At 40.2% G+C, this 23,166-nt stretch overlaps 1 protein-coding gene across 1 annotated transcript; it reads right to left on the bottom strand.

Annotated features, from left to right (window-relative positions):
* Nucleotides 1-11,022: 11,022 nt before the first annotated feature.
* Nucleotides 11,023-22,426, bottom strand: LOC109240635 (probable LRR receptor-like serine/threonine-protein kinase At1g53430). Its single transcript, XM_019407303.1, has 25 exons — nt 22,186-22,426; nt 21,927-22,094; nt 19,998-20,175; nt 18,317-18,388; nt 17,558-17,626; nt 17,396-17,467; nt 17,236-17,307; nt 16,895-16,966; nt 16,743-16,814; nt 16,539-16,610; nt 16,358-16,429; nt 16,197-16,265; nt 15,456-15,518; nt 15,290-15,355; nt 15,023-15,082; nt 14,870-14,908; nt 14,720-14,769; nt 14,144-14,511; nt 13,736-13,934; nt 13,518-13,655; nt 13,015-13,133; nt 12,607-12,817; nt 12,282-12,519; nt 11,857-12,007; nt 11,023-11,567 (listed from the first exon to the last, which is right to left on the bottom strand). The coding sequence occupies exons 2-25, from the start codon at nt 22,030-22,032 to the stop codon at nt 11,157-11,159; spliced, it is 3,039 nt and encodes a 1,012-aa protein (XP_019262848.1). The 5' UTR covers nt 22,033-22,094; nt 22,186-22,426; the 3' UTR covers nt 11,023-11,156.
* Between the last annotated feature and the right edge of the window lie 740 nt (nt 22,427-23,166).

The following is a 23,166-nucleotide window of genomic DNA, read 5'->3' as shown; positions in this document are numbered from 1 at the left end:
TTAGGAATATTCAAGAAAGAAGGTAAAAAAAATTAAAACTTTGTCTAGTCCTAAACATGCTAATTTGTGTACTTATGAGAAGTTTTAGAACTTGTAAGTCAAACATGCAATAATATTTGTATAGCTGTAAAAGTTTCTCGATCATTAAAGAAATAATAATTTAGTGTCTTGATCTGATGTATTTGATTTGAGCCACACAATTTGCTAAATCGTTTATATGTCCTTGTGACTCATGGTAAGACTCAATTCATAATCATGGAAATGACTCCTCTAAATTTGTCAACTTTTCGATGAAATAATTTAGAGAAAATTGCAGACTTTAGCTATATATTTACAATTAGATTGTTCTATTGAAACTGCAGTTTAATCAAATGAAAAGTCAGTTTAACCTCTTGAAGGACAATAGTTCCTCGCTTTTGGCATATCAACATTTTCTTTACTCTACTCTATCACAGAATTCTTCAGCTGGCCACATGCATTTTCATCATGTTAATTACATTGGGTAGCTTATTTTGCTGAGTTGCTAATTTCTATGGTTTCTCCTTTCTAGTGTTCTCATCATATATCATGCATGAACTCAAACCGGAAAATGGTAAAGAAATATTTATCCATATTTTACCTAACCATGATCATCATCATCAATGTCGTTCGTCAAGTGTTCCCCAACTCTTGATTATAATAACAAAAGATTAGTGGAGTACAAAAAAGAATTCTAACGACAAGACAACTGATTTACAAGGAGCAACTTATTTGTTATTCTAGCGATATCTGGAATGTTTGAGGACCACAAGATATAAAGGGCATTTGGTACATTATACACATCTTAAGATTAAGACCACAAGATTCAATAGTTTTCCGATTGTTTACCTTGAAAATGGTAATAATTATTAAATTTGATTTTGTGGTTCTAAGAATATGTGATCTATTTTTATGCTAGTTATTAAGCAGTGCATGTTGAGTGACGAGATTAGAAAACAATACAAGAGATTGAAGATGGCTTTAGAGACCAAACCAAACGGTTGAGGATCGGGGCCTCGAGCTAGCACGTGCGGGGCCTCGATGCCGAGTTAGACGCCCGACTAAGGGCTATTGATGGGGATTAACAACTATCAGGGTTGTGATTGCGTCTCTTTATGGCCAATAATGAGCAATAAATGAAGAACGATTAATGATACACAATAAATATAAATAAAGCAACAAATGTAAGCAACAGAGTCAAATAGGGAGTATGTTTAAGTTAGAGCGCAGAAAGAATGTTCTTGTATTGAATGAAGTATCTTCTGTGTTTCTTGCATATCAGAAGTCTCTTACAAAACGGTAAGGAACCCCTTTATAGATGAAGGGGGGAGACCCTCATATGGTACAAGTGCATTTATTATATAAATAACCGGTACGATCACTCAATCAGTCTGGCGCGGGTTGTCACTGTTCGTGCAGGCATCGTCAGAAAAGGTACTGCTCCTAGGGAACTTCCCTCCCACTAGTGAGAACCCCTGGTTCGTTCTACCCCGATATCGGGCAAGAAGAGTCCTCGAAGACTTCGAACCTCGAGCTATTTCCTCGGTCCCTCGGGGTGATATTGCGCAAAGTCTCGTCGATCATGAAATCGGCCTTTCCGATTTTGGCCGCATACAGATAGTCCCCGCGTTTCTCAGAACGAAATGAAGAGACACGATCTCGAGATCTTGCCCCTTCGATGCTTCCATCGGAGCAAACAGTCGCGGCTTGCCAGGCGACTGATGTTGCAGACAAGGCTTCTGAAGGTTGTGCCCACACAATCCTCAAAGTCTTCGGATCAATTAATGGCAGTTGGCTGCCTCTTGGCCCGCTCAATTGGGCTTCTATAAATACTCACGTCATCGCCCCTTCCTTTCTATTGTGCTATCAGATTCCTAATTGAGTTTTCTCCTCTTTCCCACCTTCCTTCCGCGTTCTTTTTCCAAAGTGTGATTTTTCCACTCCGTCTCCGTGACCTTTTGGTAAAATGGTGAGCACTTCCCTTTCTATCTCTCAGGAAGTCATGCGTTTCTCTTCCACGCCCCCCTCTGAGGGTAGGGCACCAGCGTCTTCTGATGCTAGAATATGCGTTCCAGAGGTCTTTGAGACGACCTCTGATTTCAAGGTCGAAAGGCCTTCTTCGAAGCCGGGGCGAAGTGAGCCCGCGTCTCATTACGTTAGTTTAATAACGAACGTTGAGAGGGTGAAGATAGATTGTCGATAGGAAGATGCGGTGTTAGTGGAGATTCCTTCTCGGGGAGAGGATATAACGATGTATAAAGCCGAATTCCTTAGTGTGTATACTTACCCATTTACCCTTAGCCCGGCGGTGCCCTCCATGCCTTCGATAGACCCCGTGATCCTTGACTTCTGCGAACGATATCAAGTGACTCTCGGACAAATTCATCTGTCATTCTGGCGCATCGTTTACATGACCAGATATTACGTGAGTATGATCGAGGGGATGCCCTTCACTCTTGACCATCTGATCAGAATGCATAGCCCTCGACTCTTTCGTGGGGGCCTGATTAAACTTCGTTGCCGGGCTTCGAGGGCCCTCTTTACTTGTACTGACGAGGCTAGGAACGGAGGGTGGATTAGCCGTTTCGTCCGAGTTAGGACTTCGGACTTGATTCCCTCAGAGAAGGTATCGTTCCTCGAAAGATGGAACATGAAGCGTAAGTGGACATACCTAATTAACTGCCCATTTCTTTCTTTCTAATATATTTTTTCATGGATTGACTTCTTCCACTGATACAGCTGTCGCGGCGTATCCTGATGCGGTCAGGGATCTTTCAGTCTGGGTAGCCAAGCTGGACTCGATATGCCCATACGTTGAGCGCACGTGGCGCAATTTGTCTAAGGCTCGATGGGAAGTCAAGGATCATGGTGGGACCTCATTCTCTGTTATGGTTTAAGTTCTACGAAGGTCGTTGTTAATTGCGCTTTAATTTCCCATACTTGTTCTTATTTTTGGGCAGGTCTGGGGGAGGCCCTTTTGATGAGAGAAGCCCCGTGCGAGGAAGCGGGTGCCCCGAAACCTGATGAAGAAGGGAGAAAACGAGGGAGGACGTCGACTTATTCCCCGACCCTTAAGAAAGCCAGGGTGGAAGATCCCAAGGATGATTCAGCAGCCCTAATCCCAGAAATGTAGGGAGGCCCCCGAGCTGGATGTGAAAAGAAAGATAATCCCTTGATAGCACCTGAGGGGGGAGAAGATCTGACCGTTTTACATACGGTTGAATCGGCAGTTTCGGAGCTGCGGATTGGTTCCGTTGCATCCCCGCCTCGGGCTGAAGAGGCCAACGAGGGTGTATCAGGCACCGTCGACGAGCCGATTGATGGAAAAAATTTTCCTCGAACCGAGACGCGCTTGGTAGGAGGTCCGGGAGAGATTATTCCCGAAGCTCCTCAGAAGCAAGAGGTGGTCCCGATCGATACGATCGAGGTTGTTGAAGTGGTTGACTCCCCTCCTGAGTCGTCACTTCCTTCGAGGGGGAAAAAAGATGTTCCTCATACAAAGTCTTTCGGTGCGGGGCGTCCAATGGTGATAATAATATGTTAGGAAAGCCTTCTGTTGTGCCTGAGAAAAAACCTGAACCTGGCATTTCGCTCGTCTTCAGCGAGATTGACAGGCTATGTGAGCAGGTAATTTATTTGTAAATTATGCTTGGTGCTTTGTCCTTTCGACTTGCTAACCTTATTTCTTTCATGGTTCCAGGCCAAGGCGCTTTACGATCAATCTTTGTTGATTTTGAAGCCGAGCTGACTTGCTATGAGGATTAATATAAGAGACTTACCTTGGAGGCTGATGAACTCAGGTTTCGATCAAGAAGGAGGAGGAACTCCGTGGCTTTTGGGGCTGCTTGGAGGCGACATCCCGGGAAAAGGCTCGTCTGGCTGAACAGGTTACATAGCTCCCGCTTGCTTTTTTTATATATCTAACTGACTTCAATGTTTCAATATCTTTTGGTCGATTTTTGCAGCTTAAGGAGAAAGACGTCCTTATGGGGAAGGAGCTCCGGGCCAGGGATTCGAAATTCTTGAACTCAAACAGCACTTGAGAAAGACGATCTCGGAGAGAAATGACCTCCGGGGATAGGTGGTATCGATCGGGCATTGCCTCGAGGAAACGAGGGCTGAGAGCAGCAAGTATAAGAATCTCCATACTGAGTTGTCTACTACGTTATCCGAAGTCAGAGGTGAGGCGAGGCGCTTGTGACCTCGCATAAGGAGGACGCCGCTACTGCAAATGCTCAGGCCCGGAAGGTGTTCGAAGAGGCTGAGTTTCGCCTGACCCGAGCAGTGGAGCATGCCCGGTTAGAATCTTGGAGATGGACGTTTGAGGACATATATGTGGGGGCATTGATTTAATTGTCGAAATTGAGAGGGTTAAGACCCTAGAAGAGGAAGCTGCGGCCCTGCTTCCTCCCGAAGATGAGTCGAGCAGTGACTCGGGAGGCAATGAAGATGGAAGCGGAGTTCCTGAAGGGGAGGAGGCCATTGGAAACCCAGAGGTTATGGCCGTGGTTATCAAAAGCGTAGTTTCTAAGAGGGTCATTGGTCCATAGCCTCAAGGAGGAAGTAGGCTAGGCTCCCTTTGATTCTTTGTATGGGGCTTTCAGAGAGCGTTTGCCAATGCAGCTTTTGTATTTTTTTCGCGTATGCGTATAAAAGAAAACCTTTTGGTTTCATCTTCCATGTATTCTGTTTGTGCACGTCTTTCTTCATTTTGAATTTATATGTCAGTTGATGATTGGCCAAGTGTACTGGACTTCGAATAATGACCCTTAGGTATAATATTCAGCCCTGAAGCTTTGTTAGGCTGGCCCGTAGGTCTTTGCGTATTTGGTTGGCACAACCTTTTGACTTAAGCCAGCGACAGTGGCTCTCACGTACGTGCCATTAGGCGTTTTTTAGTTAACTATTTCGGGCTCAGTCCCCGAGTCGGATTTCGACTTAAGCTCGTTAGCCCTCATGTTTTGGATTTCAAGCGGGCCCTTAGGCTCATACGTGTTAGGTTGGTATGACCTTTTAGTATAAGCCGGCGTTCGAGCTCTTATGCCTTTGCTCTTAGGCATATTTAGTTAACTATTTCGGGTTCAGTCTCCGAGTTGGGTTTCGACTTGAGCTTATTGGCCCTTGAGTTTTGGATTAAAAAGTGGCCCTCAGGCTCTTATGCGATGGGTCGGTACGACCTTTTTCATGAGCTGGTGGCAGTGGCTCTTACGCTTTAGGTCGGTATGACCTTTTATATGGGCTGGCGACAGTGGCTCTTACGCATTGGGTCGGTATGACCTTTTATATGGGCTGGCGACAGTGGCTCTTACGCATTGGGTCGGTATGACCTTTTATATAGGCTGGCGACAGTGGCTCTAACGCATTGGGTCGGTATGACCTCTTGTATAGGCTTTATTTTTCACTCGTTAAGGACTTTTTAGAATTTTGCTTGCCTGACTCTTCGACGGTTCGGTAAAACCATGATTGCGAGTCGTTATGTGGCGGTGATCGAGCACCTTGGGAGGTTTTGCTCGGTGGTTGAGTGTTTCAAGGCCTATAGTTTTGGAGCTGACATGGTCGAAGCCATTTTGCCCATGTCGAGGGTAGCCTATTTTAACCGGTTCTTTTCGATGTTTTTTCGAAGTAATTGAAGGTCTGTGATTTTGTAGCGACGGTCAGGCGTCCTAGAGTCGCGTTAGTTTGGATGGTAACCTTGTGACCGTATTCATTGTGTTTGGCTAGATCCTTTCAATCCCCGAGTGAAGTAGTTTTTGGCGTTTATATCGAGGGTATGCCTTTTTAGGGGTCTTATAAGTTCGATATATAGCCTTAATCTTTAAGATCGGGAGTATGCCTTTTGTGAGGTCTTATAAATTTTTACATGCCTTACGTTGAGGTCTTACAATTTTGTTACTTGGTACAAGTATGGTTCATGCGTTGCTTGAGGTCCTACAGATATTGTTGTTGCCTTATATAGGTCTTACGAGACCGAGGTCTCCCACATGGGGTCTTATGGCCTCGGGTTTTTGATAAGTCTATGGGATGGCAATTGGCGATAGTCCCAGAGACATTGAAAGTTTTCTTGGCTCTGGAGACGTTTTTGTAACCTTAATGTTGCCTCATTGAGGGCTTACAAATTCGAAGCTTCCGACCCGGAGGTCATACGGCTTCGAGTTTTTGACGCCAGTCTCCGAGTGTTCGGGACGTTTTTGGCTTTTGGAGCCGTTGTTGATAACTTGAAGGCTTCTCGACGCCAGTCCCCGAGCATTCGGGATGCTAGTCCCCGAGTGTTCGGGACATTTTTGACTTCTGGAGCCGTTGTTGCAAACTTGAAGCCAGTCCCCGAGCGTTCGGGATGCTAGTCCCCGAGTGTTCGGGACATTTTTAGGCCCTGGAGCCATTTTTTTCAACTTGATATTGCCTCGTTGAGGACTTACGAGCTCTAAGCTTTTGACCCGGAGGTCATATGACTTTGATTTTTTGACGCCAGTTCCCGAGTGTTAGGGACGTCTTTCGGCTTCTGGAGCCGTTTTTGCAGTCTTAATGTTGCCTCATTGAGGGCTTAGCTTCGAGTTTTTTGACGCTAGTCCCCGAGTGTTCGGGATGTCTTTTGGCTTCTGTAGCCATTTTTGCAGTCTTAATGTTGCCTCATTGAGGGCTTAGCTTCGAGTTTTTTGATGCCAGTCCCCGAGTGTTCGGGATGCCAGTCCCCGAGTGTTCGGGATGCCGGTCCCCGAGTGTTCGAGAAACGTGAAATGCTTTGATGGAGGGGAAAGTATTCTATGATTACTTGGTACAAGTATACATGTTTTCGCCGTGTAGGGCTCAGTTATTCTATACGGACACAGTTCGTTCGACCGTTTGGCCCGGTACATCATTTTCCTATCGAGACCCCATTCAGTACATCTTGGCTTCTCCGAGGGGGTGACCTTCCGGGGGGAATGCCCCTCAGTGTTTGAGGTTGATTGAAGAGAAGCCTTGAATACTTGTTGAGCCTTCCTCGGGTAGCAAATAGATGTTGCCTCATTAAAAACCTTGTTGGTAAAAACCCTTCTTGGGATAAAACCCAATCAAAAGAAAAGAGTGCAATGCATGCTTTCGAAACCTAAGGCCTTCAGGTTGGGAAGCACTTCGGCAGCATCGATCGAGTGCCTGCATACACGGTTAGAGAAAAATCTGAACAAAAAAAGGGAGATGATCATACCTTAGTGTCGGCGATGCCTCGCGTCTTAATATGCTTCGATCGTTTGCTTTGAGGACGCGGTACGGTCCGTTGCTTGTTTCAGTTGGGTGTAACCGAAAGTATAGCTTGTTATTGCTATTTTACAATTTGCTTATCCTTTGACTCCTTCGACGATGGAGGTATTGGTGCCGGTACCACATCGTGCACCGCAAACATCTCTTTTACTGCATGCTATTTTTCGTAGACAGTTTTTATCCCGTCCTTTGTCGGGAACTTCATCATTTGATAGATGGTGGACGGTACTGCCGTCATGCAGTGTATCCATGGCCTTCCGAGCAAGGCGTTATACCTCATATCTCCGTCGATGGCATGAAACTTGGCATTTTGGGTTATGCCAGCCATGTTGACCGGGAGAGTGATTTCTTCTTTGGTCATTTCGCTTGCCATGTTGAATCCGTTGAGGACTCGAGAAGCGGGCACGATCTAGTTGAGCAGTCCGAGCTGCTCCACCACCCTCGACCTGATGATGTTGGCCGAGCTACCTGGATCCACAAGCAAACGCTCAATTTGAAATGTATATACAAGAAAGGAAATTACCAATGTATCGTTATGGAGATGAGATAGAGCCTCGAGGTCTTCGTCGCTGAACTTGAGGGCGTCCTCGGGTACGTAACCTCGAATTCGCTTTTCCCTGGTGATGGAAATTTTTGTTCTCCTGACCATGGGTTCTTGTGAAGCATCGATACCTCCGAAGATCATGTGGATAACATGTTGTGGCTCTCTTGTTTCACTTTTCTTGGTCGCCTCTCTTTCCTGGAACTGATTCTTGGCTCGGTCGCTGAATATATGACTATTTCTTTCTGTACTTCTTTTCCGCTATATATAGTTAAATTGCACATGTTATTTGGTGGTCTTGTCCTAGCCTCGTCACTACTTCGCCGAGGTTAGGCTAGGCACTTACCAGCACATGGGGTCGGTTGTGTTGATACTACACTCTGCACTCTTTTTGTGCAGACCCTAGTGTTGTAGACTTCGGACCGCAGTGGGATTGCTGATCCTCGTTCATCAGGCAGCCCGAGGTAGTCCTGTAGGCGTCCGCAGGCCTTGGCGTCTCCTTCTATCTACTATTCCTGTTTCTTTCATGCATTTCCAGAGACAGTGTTGTATTTATTTCTTTCAGACCTTTATTTGTAGTATTCTTAGACCGTCTGCGAAACTGTGACACCAGTTCTGGGTAACTCTCGGAGGTGACCTTTGTTGAGTAGTCGGGCTATTTCTTCCCGGAGTTTTCGGCAATCCTCGATCTTGTGAACATGTGTGTTGTGAAATTCACACATCAAGTTATGGTTCTTTTGCGAAGGATCTGATTGTACAGGCCTTGGCCACCTGGTGTCTCAGATTTTACTGATGGCGAATACGATGTCTGATATGTCGACATTGAAGTTGTATTCCGACAGGCGGGGTGCCTCCGTCGGCCCTGTGTTCCTAACGAATCCAGCTCTACTAACAAGTCCCCGAGGGTTCTGACCTCGATCCATCCTTCAATCGTTGTGGGGTATGTTGCGTCTCGGAGCGTTTCTTCTATCTTCAGTGTATGGTTGGTATCTTTCTTTGTTTGGCTTTGGCTCCTTCGTCGAAAGCCTGCTAGGATATACCGAGCCCGAGGGGGCTCCCAGTTGGTCGTCTTCGACCCTGATCTTTGATTGGTATCGGTTGTGGACGTATGACCAGGTCACGGCGGGATATTCGACTAAATTCTGCTTCAGCTGTCTCGAAGCTACCGAGCTCTGCTCGTTCAAACCTTGAGTGAAGGCCTGCACTCCCCAATCGTTGGAGACTGGCGGTAGTTCCATTCGCACCATTTGGAAGCGAGATACGAATTCTCCTAGCATCTCATTATCTCGTTGCTTGATTTTGAAGACGTCGGTTTCTTGTAGCCACCTTGATGGCACCAGCATGTGCCTTTATGAACGAATCTGCCAGCATGGCAAACGAATCTATTGAGTATGGGGCTAAGTTGTGGTACCACATCATCTCTCCCTTTGAGAGCGTCTCTCTAAATTTCTTCATTTAGACGGATTTGATCTCGTCGTCCTTCAGGTCGTTGCCTTTTACTGCACAAGTGTAAGCAGTGACGTGCTCGTTGGGGTCCGAGGTTCCGTTGTACTTTGGAATGTCGGGCATTCTGAACTTCTTTGGAATGGGTTTCGGAGCCACTTCCTATGGGAACGGCTTTTGCACGAACTTCTTGGAGTCGACACCTTTCAGGATCGGAGGTGCGACCGGGATTTGATCGACCCTAGAATTGTAGGTCTCCACCTTCTTGTCGTTGGCTTCTATCTTCTTCTCGCCCGATTCGACCCTCTTTGCGAGGTCCTCGAGCATTTTTATGATGGCGGGGTCGGCTGCCGACCCATTATTGCTTGATCTTTCCAGTACCTGCTCGGCTTGGGGAGCCGTTTTCGGTGATACCGTGCTGGGAGTTTTTGCATCTGGGCAATCGCCAGCTGTTGTGCCTGTAACATTTCAAAAATAACGTGAAGGCTAACTTCCTGTTCTTCCCTAGCCGGGTTTTCTGAGCTTCTTGTTGATCTCCTTGGTGTATGTTCCTGTTGGTATGGGAGCTTATTTCGACGTGTTGAGCGTCGCGCGAGACCGCGTCCACAGGAATTGGTTTTTGCGCGTCCCAGGGTTTCCTGGTGGTACACCAACACCTGGAACAGCTACACCGTTTGCTCCATGGTCCTCAAGATTGTTGTTTTCACGTGCGTTTACTGAGTTGGACATTTTGACCTGAAATCAAGGATCTTGGGCAAGAAACAGTGTGAAAGATAACTTGCGTTATGTAGTAAACCAGCAAGAAAATAATCACTATTATTTTTAGCCCCACGGTGGGCGCCCATCTGTTTACCTTGAAAATGGTAATAATAATTAGATTTGATTTTGTGGTTCTAAAAATAGTGATCTATTTTTATGCTAGTTATTAAGCAGTGGATGTTGAGCGACGAGATTAGAAAACAATACAAGAGATTGAAGATGGCTTTAGAGACCAAACCAAACGGTTGAGGATCGGGGCCTCGAGCTAGCACGTGCGGGGCCTCGATGCCGAGTTAGATGCCCGACTAAGGGCTGTCGATGGGGATTAACAACTATCAGGGTTGTGATTGCGGCTCTTTATGGCCAATAACAAGCAATAAATGAAGAACGATTAATGATACACAATCAATGTGAATAAAGCAATAAATGCAAGCAACGGAGTCAAATAGGGAGTATGTTTAAGTTAGAGCGCAGAAAGAATGTTCTTGTATTGAATGAAGTATCTTGTGTGTTTCTTGCATATCAGATGTCTCTTACAAACAGTAAGGAACCCCGTTATAGAATCGGGGGGGGGGGGGGAGACCCTCATATGGTACAAGTGCATTTATTATATAAATAAACGAAACGATCACTTAATTAGTCTGGCGCAGGCTGTCACTGTTCGCGCAGGCATCGTCAAAAAAGGTACTGCTCCTAGGGAACTTCCCGCCCACTAGTGAGAACCCCTGGTTTGTTCTACCCCGATATCGGGCAAGAAGAGTCCTCGAAGACTTCAAACCTCGAGCTATTTCCTCGGTCTCTCGGGGTGATATTGCACAAAGTCTCGTCGATCATGAAATCGGCCTTTCCGATTTTGGCCGCATACACCGATGTTCCTTAAATTCCGCGCCTAGTCAAACGAAGACACTTGAATTGAGATGGAAGGAGTAGTTGTTATCCGACTATTTTCTGATCTTAAGATAGCAAGGACAAATCTATCTCATGGTCATTGAAATTGGAACTTCAAAGAGAATGCAAAATTGAGCTACACAAAATCTTGCAGCAAGGAAGTCTATATAACATGCAAAACTTATTTTAACACGTTGCAAAAATTGTTGCTTAATTACATGATGGAAATCAAAAGCTGGTACTTCTAAAATTCTGCAGTATTATCGTTCAATCATTCTAGATTTACATCATAAAGATCTGGAAGAAGCCTGCTCGTGGAAGTAGTTTCATCTTTACCAGGGACAGAGGCCGAGGAATCGCTCCAAGGTGCATTCATACTTTGCACTTGACTGTCCTGAGAATAAGATGAAACCTGTGTTTGACTGTCTTGTGATAGTTTCTCAAAGGATTTAAATCTCATGTGGTCATCTGATGTGGTGCGCTTAACTAGTGGGGCTTGCACCGGAACTTTTCCATCGAGCATACTCACAACAGAAGACATGGACGGCCTGAGAGTGGGAGAGGGATTGGTGCACAACAGACCCAGATTTATCATCTGCAGTACCTCTTTTCTGGAGTAACTTGAACCGAGACGTGGATCCACTAGTTCTAAGAGATTTCCCTGTTCCTGTAGGACGTAAGCCTGCACTCCAAAGAGAAATAAAAATTGACATCAAAATCAAGACAAAGATTGGAGATGAAGGGGAAAAAGACAGTAAGATGTGTAAAAATGCATCAATAAGAATGTGAGTAGAACTAATGAAAGAACTATGATTCTAATACTTTCTTTCTCATTCCGTAGGAATGAGAAAAATCAAAATCTGATTGTGCATGGAGCACTAGCACTGAAGCTTTTTTAGCATAAAAATCCAGATTGCAATTAATCAAACATATACATGGAAGATTTATGATGAATAAGTTTGACGATTTACCCAGTCAAGAAGGTAAACAAATTCCTCTTTTGGCCTGTAGTTTGTGTTGCTTTTCCCGCTGACAATCTCTAATGCAACAACTCCAAAGCTATAAACATCAGCTTTATCTGTCAAGTAGCCTCTCATTGCATACTCTGGAGCCATATAACCTCTATAAAATAGGAAAAAGAAATGTAAGATACTTCCTAGTAACCATGTTACTGTGATGAGGTACAAATTGCACAGAACTGTTACTCTCTCATTGCATGTAGCAAGATCTTTTGAAGAGTTTAGTTATGCCTTTAAGTAGGAAGAGTTTACTACTGGAATTTACCATCAGCTTTAGTAGAGGATTTCTTTTTCAGACTGATATAGGCTCTGTATTGTTTCAAAACACAGAAAGGATTACGACAAAGTACAAAGAAAGTGATGATAAGAAGGCTCACACTGTTCCAGCAATTCGGGTGCTAATATGAGTGTTCTCTTCTTCGTCTAGTTTTGCCAATCCAAAATCTGAAATCTTAGCACTCAGATTTTTATCAAGAAGCACATTGGTTGCCTTTATATCTCTGTGGACAATTTTCAATGCTGATTCTTCATGCAGGTAAGCTAACCCTCTTGCTATTCCTAAGCATATCCTTTTTCTGGTTGGCCAGTCTAGGTTCAACCTCTGGTCGTCACGGCCTACGAAAAGGAGAATTAGAGGAATAGAGAGCATAAAATATCATTGCCATGATCAATGATTTTAAAATTTATGTTTTAAAGCTTTACCAAAAAGAGCTCGAGCAAGACAGTTGTTTTCCATGTATTCGTATATCACCAATAACTGGTTCCCTTCTATACAACAACCATAAAGCCTCACAAGGTTTGGGTGGTGTAGAGCTGAAATCATGCCTATCTCATTGACAAATTCACGATTTCCTTGCTTCGACTTGGAAGAGAGCTGCTTAACAGCTATTATTGCACCATCTGCGAGTACACCCTACAGACAGCCGGATTAGTTCACAATGATCATATTACAGACAACAGGACTTAACTATTAGTACTACTGTATTTTCCTATAAACATAATGTCAAGCATAAGCAATAGGAAATATTGCCACAGAACTGCAAGCTGTCCTACAGCCAGATCAGTATTGACAGTCAGAAAGACAGGAAGAGAGATAGTGAGAGTAGCTACCTTGTAAACTGGTCCAAACCCTCCTTCGCCAATTTTGTTGGCAGGATCGAAGTTATTTGTAGCAGCTTTAATTTGTCTAAGTCTAAAATGACCTGTTTGTAGATCAAGGGCTCTGAGTTCTGTAACAAGAATAATATAAGCATCAGTATGTATAGATCTCCTAAAACGTCTGTATGATGAACAACAACTTAAAAAAATGACGAAGACAGATTAAGCAGTCATGAAGTTTTGTTGTGTGCTTATTATTTATGATATGGCATGATGTCGATCCACCAACAAAACAATCATCTCAATGCTGGTTAATTACAGGCAGATAATTAATTTGTATATTGCGGCAGCTAGATATTTTTTAAATAATTGTGATTATCATAAGACAAATATTGCTATACTATCAAATAGTTTCACCCATAACAAGGAATACAAATATTTTGTCGTAGTAGCTCCTCCATCCCCATTTTTCTAACCATGTAGAGAGTAAATAAATGCTTTGATGTATGTATTACCTAATTCTTCCTTATTTTGCCCTCCCAAAATGCCTTTCTTCCAGAGAACAACTACAATAATCAGAAGCACCACAATCGAACCAAGTACAATGCCAACAACAGCTCCAACATGTAACCGGCCTGAATCAATGTTATAGTCTGCAAGAAAAAGTGGGATTTCGTTGAAGATAAGATTGTGGGAAGATAAGAGTAAAGTTTATAGGCAGAGATATACTGACTTGGTGTCACTGTGATAGCTGAAATCAGAGGTCCATATACACCTCTGTCAGGAATAGCGGTGGTCCCCTTCCCGGTCCAATACAAGTGAATCTCCAGAGTGCTACCATTAACAGAAACATTATTAAAGTCCATGATAAATTCTTTCCCAACACCCTTAGCACTCTCCATAATGTTGAAGTCCTTCGAAACTACATTCCCCTGTGTAAGAAATCAAAATATACTGCATTATCTCCAATAGATTGGTACTTGTATATTAAATCAGAAAGTTGCCAATCATATCAGAACTCAGTAAATCAACACTCAAGTACCTTCAAGCCTAACCCATAAAGTTACCAAATCATATCAGAACGGAGTAAATAAACATTTAAGTTACATATTCACGAAACAAGTTAGAGGTCTCCACTTACTTGTATTGATACATCAAATATCCGCCTTCCGAGGCTGCTATATGTTGAGTCATTAGAAAACATTATTTCAGCAAAGTGAAGGCGCACTCTGTAGCTACCTTGTCGCAGGCAAAGCCCATAATATTTGAGAGAAGTGGGGGCAAGGCGTGCTGTCTTGTAAAACTCAGGACCAGACACGTTCAGTGAAAATGTATTTGTTGCAATATAACTGGCTTCTTGATTACCCATGTACACTCCTGAACTGCTGAAAGCCCATCTATCCGAGGACGTGAAAAAATATGATGGACCCCTATTGGCCAAGTCCTCCTCATATTCATTTCCCTCAAAACTAGTACTACTTCCTCCACAGTTTATGAATAGCGAATGATCTGCAGATGATAAAGCACGTAGATAAGGAAAGATTGTGAATTCTCTCGTAACTCCAGAATTATGCTTTGATACTTAAAGTACATAGGTTGCCACTGCAAGAGTTGGTTCAGGGGTAAACGATATACAATGCTACTTCAGGCCCTCTCAAGGCCCAAATTAAGAATTTCGGATTATAAAAAAATAGGATTAATAGGGTGTAACTCTTACGTTTAGCTTCTCCAGGACAAGGGAGGTCCTTCTTGGAACACCAGGCACTCCTGCAGTTTCGAATAGATTAAGCCACATAACTATAGACAATAGACAGAAAGCATCAAATAAACTAGGAAACTGATGCATAAGACAATATTTAGGACTTACGTGTTGGCCATTGCATTTGAATAGCTGGAGACTAAGTTTCTGGTGAACAACGAAGGTTTGTAAGTCATGTAGTTATAGGACCAACATTTTCACTTATCAAATAGAAATAATATATGAATATAGGTTCCCAAAACAAAGAGGAATAAAGCTCACATGGTGGAGGACTGGCATCCTGTAGTAGTTGTTGGTGTGAAATTGTTGTATGATATATCGCTGTATACAAAAGATGATAACTGTCATGAACTCAGAAGACACCAAATTCTTGTAAATGCATTCTTGCACCAAACATAAAGTTTAGGAAGGAAAAGGTTAACTTTGAAGTGTGGCATGCTACAATACATTATTCCTGGCTAGCTACGATGTTAACCAAACTTTACTACTAAAATGCAGAAAAAGAAACAAACTTGAGCAAATACCAACATGTTCTTTTTACTATCCAATATCCAGCTAGGAATTGCGCCGCTTAATGTGTTGTGAGAAAGAAACCTACATCGCAGATAAAACTGTTGCTTGTTATAAATGAACAAGAACTTTGAGAGAGAGAAGCATGTACAAGATTTAAGCTTCAACTTGTAAGGGTACCTACGTGTTATCTAAATCCAACTGCCCGAATGTGATTGTACCATTCAGCATGTTATTGCTCAGATCCCTGCAAATAAATAACACTTATCAGAGGCAGGATCAGCATCAAACCGGACAACAAACTGAACCACTTTGGTATCCGAACAATTAGTGACAATCTGTACTCCATCATGCAACTACGAGGAAAACGTTGGTATATGTAGAAGAATTTCCTTTTATACTATGAAGGGTGATTTTGGGTTTGTATTATATGCAAATTAAAAATTTACGAAATTCGATGAAAGTATACACTCTCTTGCAGAAAGAGAAGACGGCAAACAAGAAAAACTGCATCTTGTTACATCATTTAGAGTTTAGACCTTCTTGATATGATTATAGAAAGCGTCTTATTTGTTCTGACTAGTAAATCAACAAATGTTGTACAACAATCTCCTAGTCTAATGTTAAACTTGGTAGTCGTATTCGCAATTAGATAGAAGAGTAATATTAAAATCTTATAAATTCCAACTTTTGAAAAGATAAAGAAGAGGAAGTCAACACAAGAATATTTGCTATTCAAGTATAATCATAGCTGAGAATCATCAAAATCTATGTCATCTCCGAATACATCTCACCTAGACATATATGTTCTATTACTCCTGACAAACTAAAATGTAAAGAGCCAAAACACTGTACTTGCTAGAGAAAAAGTTTCCCATGAAAGAATCAACAGAATGATTAAAAAATAAAAATAAAACAAACTTACAAAAGTTTCAATTTCATGTCAGTTAAGTATCCCGGAATTGGACCAAAAATTGTGCAATTTCTCAAAATCCTGCATCATTAAAGTCAAATTAGAGAACCGTAAGAAATTATGATGAACAGATGTAATTGCTAATTTTCCAACTACAAGCATATACTACTCACAGCCTTTTCATTTGAGTGAGGCCTTGAAGATTTGGGAATCGCATTTGTTTTCCTCTCAAATCAGATATTCTCCTGACAACAACAATGCACATGAGAACTTCCACTATAGCCCTATATCCTTTCTTATAAAAGTGAATTTAACAGTTGTGCGACTATAAAAAGCAGAGAAGTGCGAACTTACAACTCGGTTATGTTTTTCAACTGGGATATTGTAGAAGGAATAGGTCCCTCCATTAATGTTCCTTGTATGTCTCTGCAAAAAAGTTTCATGATAATCGCAATTATATACTATGTATGCTACCATATTTTTGTTGGTCTAAAGTTTAGAATTCTTCATGGAGAAGAAAATTGCATCAAGATTTGCTACTATCAGATGCATACTCACAATCTGTCCATTTTGGTCCAATTGCCAATAAAATCTGGTATGGTTCCAGATATTCTATTCCCATCTATCCTACTGCAAACAGACAAAAGAGTTAAAGACTTAAGAGATAAAAAACACAAAAGTCAGATGTGCTTCTAAAATTTCTTACTTACAAATCTGTCAAGTTCTTAAGATTGCTGAAGTTCTCAGGTATAGTTCCTGTGAGATTATTGGCAGTAAGAAGCCTGCAAATGCTCCTTCAATTAACCATGATAACTGAAAATCACACCATTCGTCCCGATTTGTTTGGCACTTTTTGCTTATGTTGAGTCAATTTGACCAAAATTTGGAGCTAAATCGGACCAGATTAACTCTTTCTTTATACTAAAACTTAAATCTTAAGAAACTATACATTTTAGTATGAACATCGAGAAGCGAAAAGTGCCAAATATTTAGGAAGGAGAGTAATAATAAGTAGATAATAGACATCGAATATCTGATTACTATGACTTACATTTTACTCAGGCGGCTCAAACTACCAAGGTTTGGAGGGAGAGGTCCTTCAAGTAGATTATTTTCCAGATTTCTGTTCCATTTCATGAATGTGACATCCAATTAGGTACAACCAAAGTATGTAGAAATATAAAAGGAACTATGCAATATCATTTACTTACAGTTCTTCCAGTGTGTCAATATCTCCTAATTCCTTGGGAATCACACCACTGATACGGTTACCCAACAATGACCTATATATTTATGAGTTTGACCAAAATGTCAAAAGAAAAAACTTCTTCACTGAAATTTTGCAGATAGATCAAAAGGAAAAACAGACTTACAGAATAGTGACGCGAAGCTTGCCATAGCTCGAGGGAATCGATCCATTTAAGAAATTGCGAGACAGATCTCTGAAAATGCAAAAAAATGATTAAGACTCCAATTTTTGCATGTTATGGTCCAGTTTAAACTTTCAGATTTCACACTTTTTAAGGATATGGTTTACACAACACAATAGACTTTGTTGCATATAAAGCAACAAACAATAAACTTGTCACTGTTAAGATTTGTACAAAAATTGAATAACAACAGATACCAGTTTCTGTATTCAAGAGTTTACAAGGCAAAATTTTGATAGTTTGCCTCAGGTAAGTTCAGGAAAATTCCAAAAGTATTCCAATAGAGATTTAACCAAGTGGATTTCTGTTCAAAAATACTCTAATTTTAAGCATTTATATTGGTAAAATTCAATTCTTTCATAATACATGCCACTCTCTGTATGTTTGCTTACATAAAATTTTCAAATTTATCTGTGAAAACAAATGAGAGTAATCCTGTGTTTGTTTTCCTATTAACTTTCTGGCTATAATTACTCACCCAAAAAAGCTCATACATCAAAATATCAACACGAAAAATAGGTCCCATCATCTGTTAGGCTCAAGGAACCAACCACTAACTAATTGTCATTGTGTTACATCGATCCAGTGGAAATTTGAATTTTAACGCTACGAGAAATAAAATAAAATAAAATAACTTATCCTATGACTGAATGCAGAGAAAACTATAATCAAAATAATGTTATGGAATTAACTGATACTCACAATTCTCGCAGATGACGAAGCTCGGCAAATTCAGGAGGCAGAATTCCTGTCAAATTACGACGCTTCAATTGGCTGTATCAACAAAAACAGGAGAGAAAATCAAAAAAATTTATTAACACCTAACGGTAAAGGAGTTTAGCTAGGGAAAAAAACATAACAGGGTTTAAACTTTAAATACATGCATTCATGCCAATAGGAGAGGCACAAATGCACTGGTGAGGAAGCGTGAGAGGTAGAAACCGGCCGAAAAAGTATTGGGGAGAGGTGATTACGCAAGATATGGCGTTGCTCCAGCTTACTGAGAACATGACCATGGATAGGAAGCTATGGTGGTGGACAGTAAAGATAAAGGGTTAGATAGCACATTAGCTTTAGTACATGACAGCGTCATCTGTGTTTTTCGTACTCCTTGACTTCTATTATTACTTGTAGCTGCTTTCGTTTCGATTTTCTGGTTGCATTACCTAGTATTAGTTCTGTATTTTTGCTTCGGTTTTTTGATTGGTATGCTTGTTGTTGCCCTTCCTTTTATCTTGCCTAAGTCGACAGTCTTCCGGAAACAGTCTTTCTGTCTTCTTAAAGATAAGGGTAAAGTCTATGTACGCACTATCATTCCCAAATCCCACTTATGGGATTATATTGGTTTGTTATTGTTATACGACTTAAAGGGATATAAATCACAAGAAGTCATTGTTCTTGGACTCTCTTTACACCCTATTGCATAGGCCACAATGCTAAATGTCAAGTTTTTGAATACCAGTAACAAGTGCAGTTGATCAATCAAAAATATCTTTCTCCTTTGAAGTAAGAAAGAAATTAAAATGCCAATATAGATTAGTACCTAACTAGTACTTTAATAGGGAAATATAGAGGCATTATTGAAGTAGTTGATGAGCATTAAGTGCTGAAAAGCATTACTTGAACCGATAATAAACCAGTTATATGTTTGGTAAAATAATATCGAGAAATAATTTCTCTTAAAATGACTAAATAAAGTTATTTACCAAAAAAAGTTTAAAAGTATTTTCTCGAGGAGAAAAACGACAATGAATGAAATGGAGATGGAATTAAGAATTTATTTAGGAAAAGAGCATTTCGAGAATTAGAAAAAATATTAGGCATGAAATATTACGATACTTGTCAAACGAAAAAAGCCAAATAGGTGATTTTAATTAATAAATACTTAGCTTATAAGCACTTTAGATGTTTACCAAGCACGTAGATAAGTCGATTTTGTGAAGGTTATGATATAGGAATAGAAGAGAAGCACGTAGTCGTTATCCTTCGGGTGCGCACTGGGTAACCTGCTCACTGTGCAATAGCTCGCAAACCAAACAGGAGATGTAAACCGCACTAGACAAGCCCGGTGCGATGAGCTCTGACTGAGGAGGGTGCTGGTGAGAGGAATTGATCCCCGATCTCCTATGTGGAAAACCACTCGTCCAACCAACTCAACCAACCCTTGCGGGCTAGGTTACCATGTCATAATAGGCCAATATAATCTAATAATGTAAAAATATATATAATCATTGCACACAACTTAAATGGACATACAACGCTTCTCTTCATACTATATAACAGAAGAAAATCTTTGCAACCTTGAAATACTAACAATAATGATCCTTCTTTGTAGCATAATTCACATATTAAGATATGATTCAAAGTATAAAGGAGCGCTTACATGGTCACCACATGACAAACTGAGCTGTCATTGAATGAGCAGTCGCATGTTACATTGCTGAGAATTTCATTAAAAGCAGGATCTGTCACGTTGAAACCTCTCCCCTCATTGCAAGAGGCTCTGCTGACATTCCAATTTGTGTTCTGAAGTTTCATTGATATTGTTTCCAGAACTTTAACTGTCACATCAAAGTTAAATTAGATCACAATCGTTACAATATACAGATGATATTGAGGAGCAAATTCTTGCACCTCAAGTAAAGTTACTAGGGTAATAATCTGTTTAGTGCATCACATATGAAAAAGGGTAGAAAGCGTTTACATATAAAGCATCATGTTTGTGATTATTATTGTTGTTTGATGCTCCGACGTAGAATGGATAGTCTTGAAATGAATAGATGTACAATAGAATAAGTCTTGCCTAGAGTATAATTTTATTTTTTTATTTTCCTTTTTGTATTTATCTGATATCTAATATTCACTGATCCGACTAATCTAAATTAATTAGCGTCTCAGAAAACGTTAAAAGGGAAGCACTATAGGCAAGATTAATTAGATCTCTAGTTAAGAGTAGATGAATATCATCTATTCCATCACACCCCTTGATAAAGCATCATTGCTTTCCTGCCAAAAATTCAAGAATATCGGACACTTGATTTCACAATTTTTGGGATTAGGACTAGCCAAATACCTTGTCATGATTTAAGATGATGTAACGTATCATAGATAATTAGTATCAAAAAATGCAAAGAAAGGAAGAATGATAGCAAGCCCTCACTGAGCTGGTAATGAATAGACTGTTCAGTGGCTGTTATTGACACAAATTCAGCCTATAAGACATACGTACATGATTTAAAGGGAAAAGGCGCACCTCTTAAAATATAGTACATGTTTTCCATTTTTCTATTTTTTTATTACATATAGATAGTTCTACGTGATAAACACGTATCCATAATTGATAGTATATCCGGTTCATATATATCTTTAAATATAATTTTTGCGCTCTTCTGAAGAAAGAATTTTATATTTTTAATAATAAATCTATTTAAAGTGTCATTTATCTCTCCTTAAAAGTTAGTACTTGATTAATATTTCACTAATTAGAAGTCGATCAAATGAGCTAATAATATTTTTTTTTTTTATAAAACGTCAAATATCTCAAAACAAATTCAATTTGCTAAAATAATAGATATTTGAAATTAGGGAGAAATTGTTTTGTTTTTGTCCGACCCGCAGAGTTGTTGAAACTTGAAAGCAGTAAATTTCACTGGGGGTGGGAGAGAAAAAAGGAATCAATTAACCGTTAAAAAATAAACATGTGATTGAGCCTCTACAGTAGACATTCAACGCGGCCATCACTTCAATGAAAAAGGTTAAGTTATATTATGAATCTTTTTATTATCGATGTGATTTAATTATTATATTGTTTTTTAGGTTATAATATCAGACAAATTTTCTTATTTACATAGGTCAACTTATTCTTATAAAATGTAAAACTTTTTACTCATAATAGACTAATAATGAACGAAAAGGTCTGGACAGGATATTCTTTCATTATGCAAGACTACTTTATTAGCTAGATATTAACCAATATTGAAAAATCAAAGACACAAGCAAACAAAATATCCGCACACCACAACAGTAGCCAAAAAGAAAAAGGGGGAAGAAAAAAAAGAAAGAAAAAAGCAGACATGGATAGCACGAAAGGCAACCACATTAGATTCAATCTGGAACGGGAAAACAGTTTTAGCTGTCAGACAACAAATTTAAAGATAAAATAAAAAAGGAAACGCAGTATGCACAAGAACAAACACAGATCAATGTGTGGTGATGAAAATCAAAGAGAAAGAAAAGAGAGTGTTTAATTTATAGATAAGAAGAGGAAGAAAACTTTTTGCAGAAACCGTCAAAGGAGAGAAAATGTAACTACCTTCGTCTGCAGGCAAAAGTTGAGAGACAGATCCCAAGGGAGAGAAGCAACTCAAAGCCAGAGATAGATACACAAACAAAGCACAAACTTTGATACAAGTATCCATTTGATGTTCTCTTCTTCTTGTTTCTGGATATCAAGTTTTAGGCCCTTAAGCACAAATTAATGCTGCAAAACAGAAAGCAAAATTAAACAAGTTGTTCTTATAGAATAACTTGAGTAAATTATAGTAACACATAAAAGGATAGGAACTAATTACCATAAGTGATAATCTGTAATTATTCGTATGATAGGGTCAACGGGAGGTGGTTACGGGTTAAATCCTTGAATTATAGGCGGGAATGGAGAAAGGAAGAGATAAGTAGTGTTCGCAAAAATGGAAAGAAGGAATGAGTTTTAGGTGTAAAATGGTCTTTTTCAAAAAAATTGTTTTTCATATAGACTCTGGTTTCTGTCCAAAGGTCGTCTTTTCTTTTTTTCTGAATGTCCTTTTTTCTTAAGCTTTTAAAGTTCTGCTAGCGTAAAGCGTTTTCCTATATTATTTCAAATTCTAATAAGAAGTCAAAGTCACATTATTATAAAATAAGATTTCTATAGTTTTTTAAGTAAAAGACAACCATATAGATCAAGGGGGTGTATCATCTATGAAATTGTCGGTTTGTTATCAACAGTAGTATGTGATGGAGTGGTAAATATGCTCCGAATTTTGTTCTTCCGATGTGAAATCAGTTGGTTTTGTAGTTTTAAAATTCTACTGATACCAAGTACTCCATCTTCATCATTGCATATTTTTATTTTTAATTAAATTTCTTGAATTTGAGTTTTGTATATGAAGTCGCATTTCTTATAGAACGCTTACCTCCCATGTGGGACTTTCGGGTGTGAATCCGAACAAAAAAAAAAAAATCGGTTTGTTGTTTCTTTTAAAGCATACTCCCACAAAAAGCTAGTTTGAGTTCAGAAAGGTCTACTATAGAATCTATATTACCGATAGATACAGCCCCCTGATTTTTTTGTTTGTTCTATCCATAGACTTGAGCTCTAAATTTGTGGTAGATTTTTCTCAGCAATGTTGTAGACTTGTAGCTATTCTCCAAACATCTTTACTTCATGTAATGATCTGGTGGATCATTTTGAGAATTAACGCCCCGATCTCCTATTAACTACTTTTCCCGTATCTTTTTCTGCTATTGTGATTTGCCGGGATGGTTCATCTTGAGTTTCGGAGTGTTTTGAGACA

The sequence above is a fragment of the Nicotiana attenuata genome, unplaced genomic scaffold (genome assembly GCF_001879085.1).
Source record: "Nicotiana attenuata strain UT unplaced genomic scaffold, NIATTr2, whole genome shotgun sequence".
Taxonomy (NCBI): Eukaryota; Viridiplantae; Streptophyta; class Magnoliopsida; order Solanales; family Solanaceae; genus Nicotiana; species Nicotiana attenuata.
The sequence above is the reverse complement of the archived record's forward strand: the minus strand, read 5'-3'. Positions and strand labels throughout refer to the sequence as shown.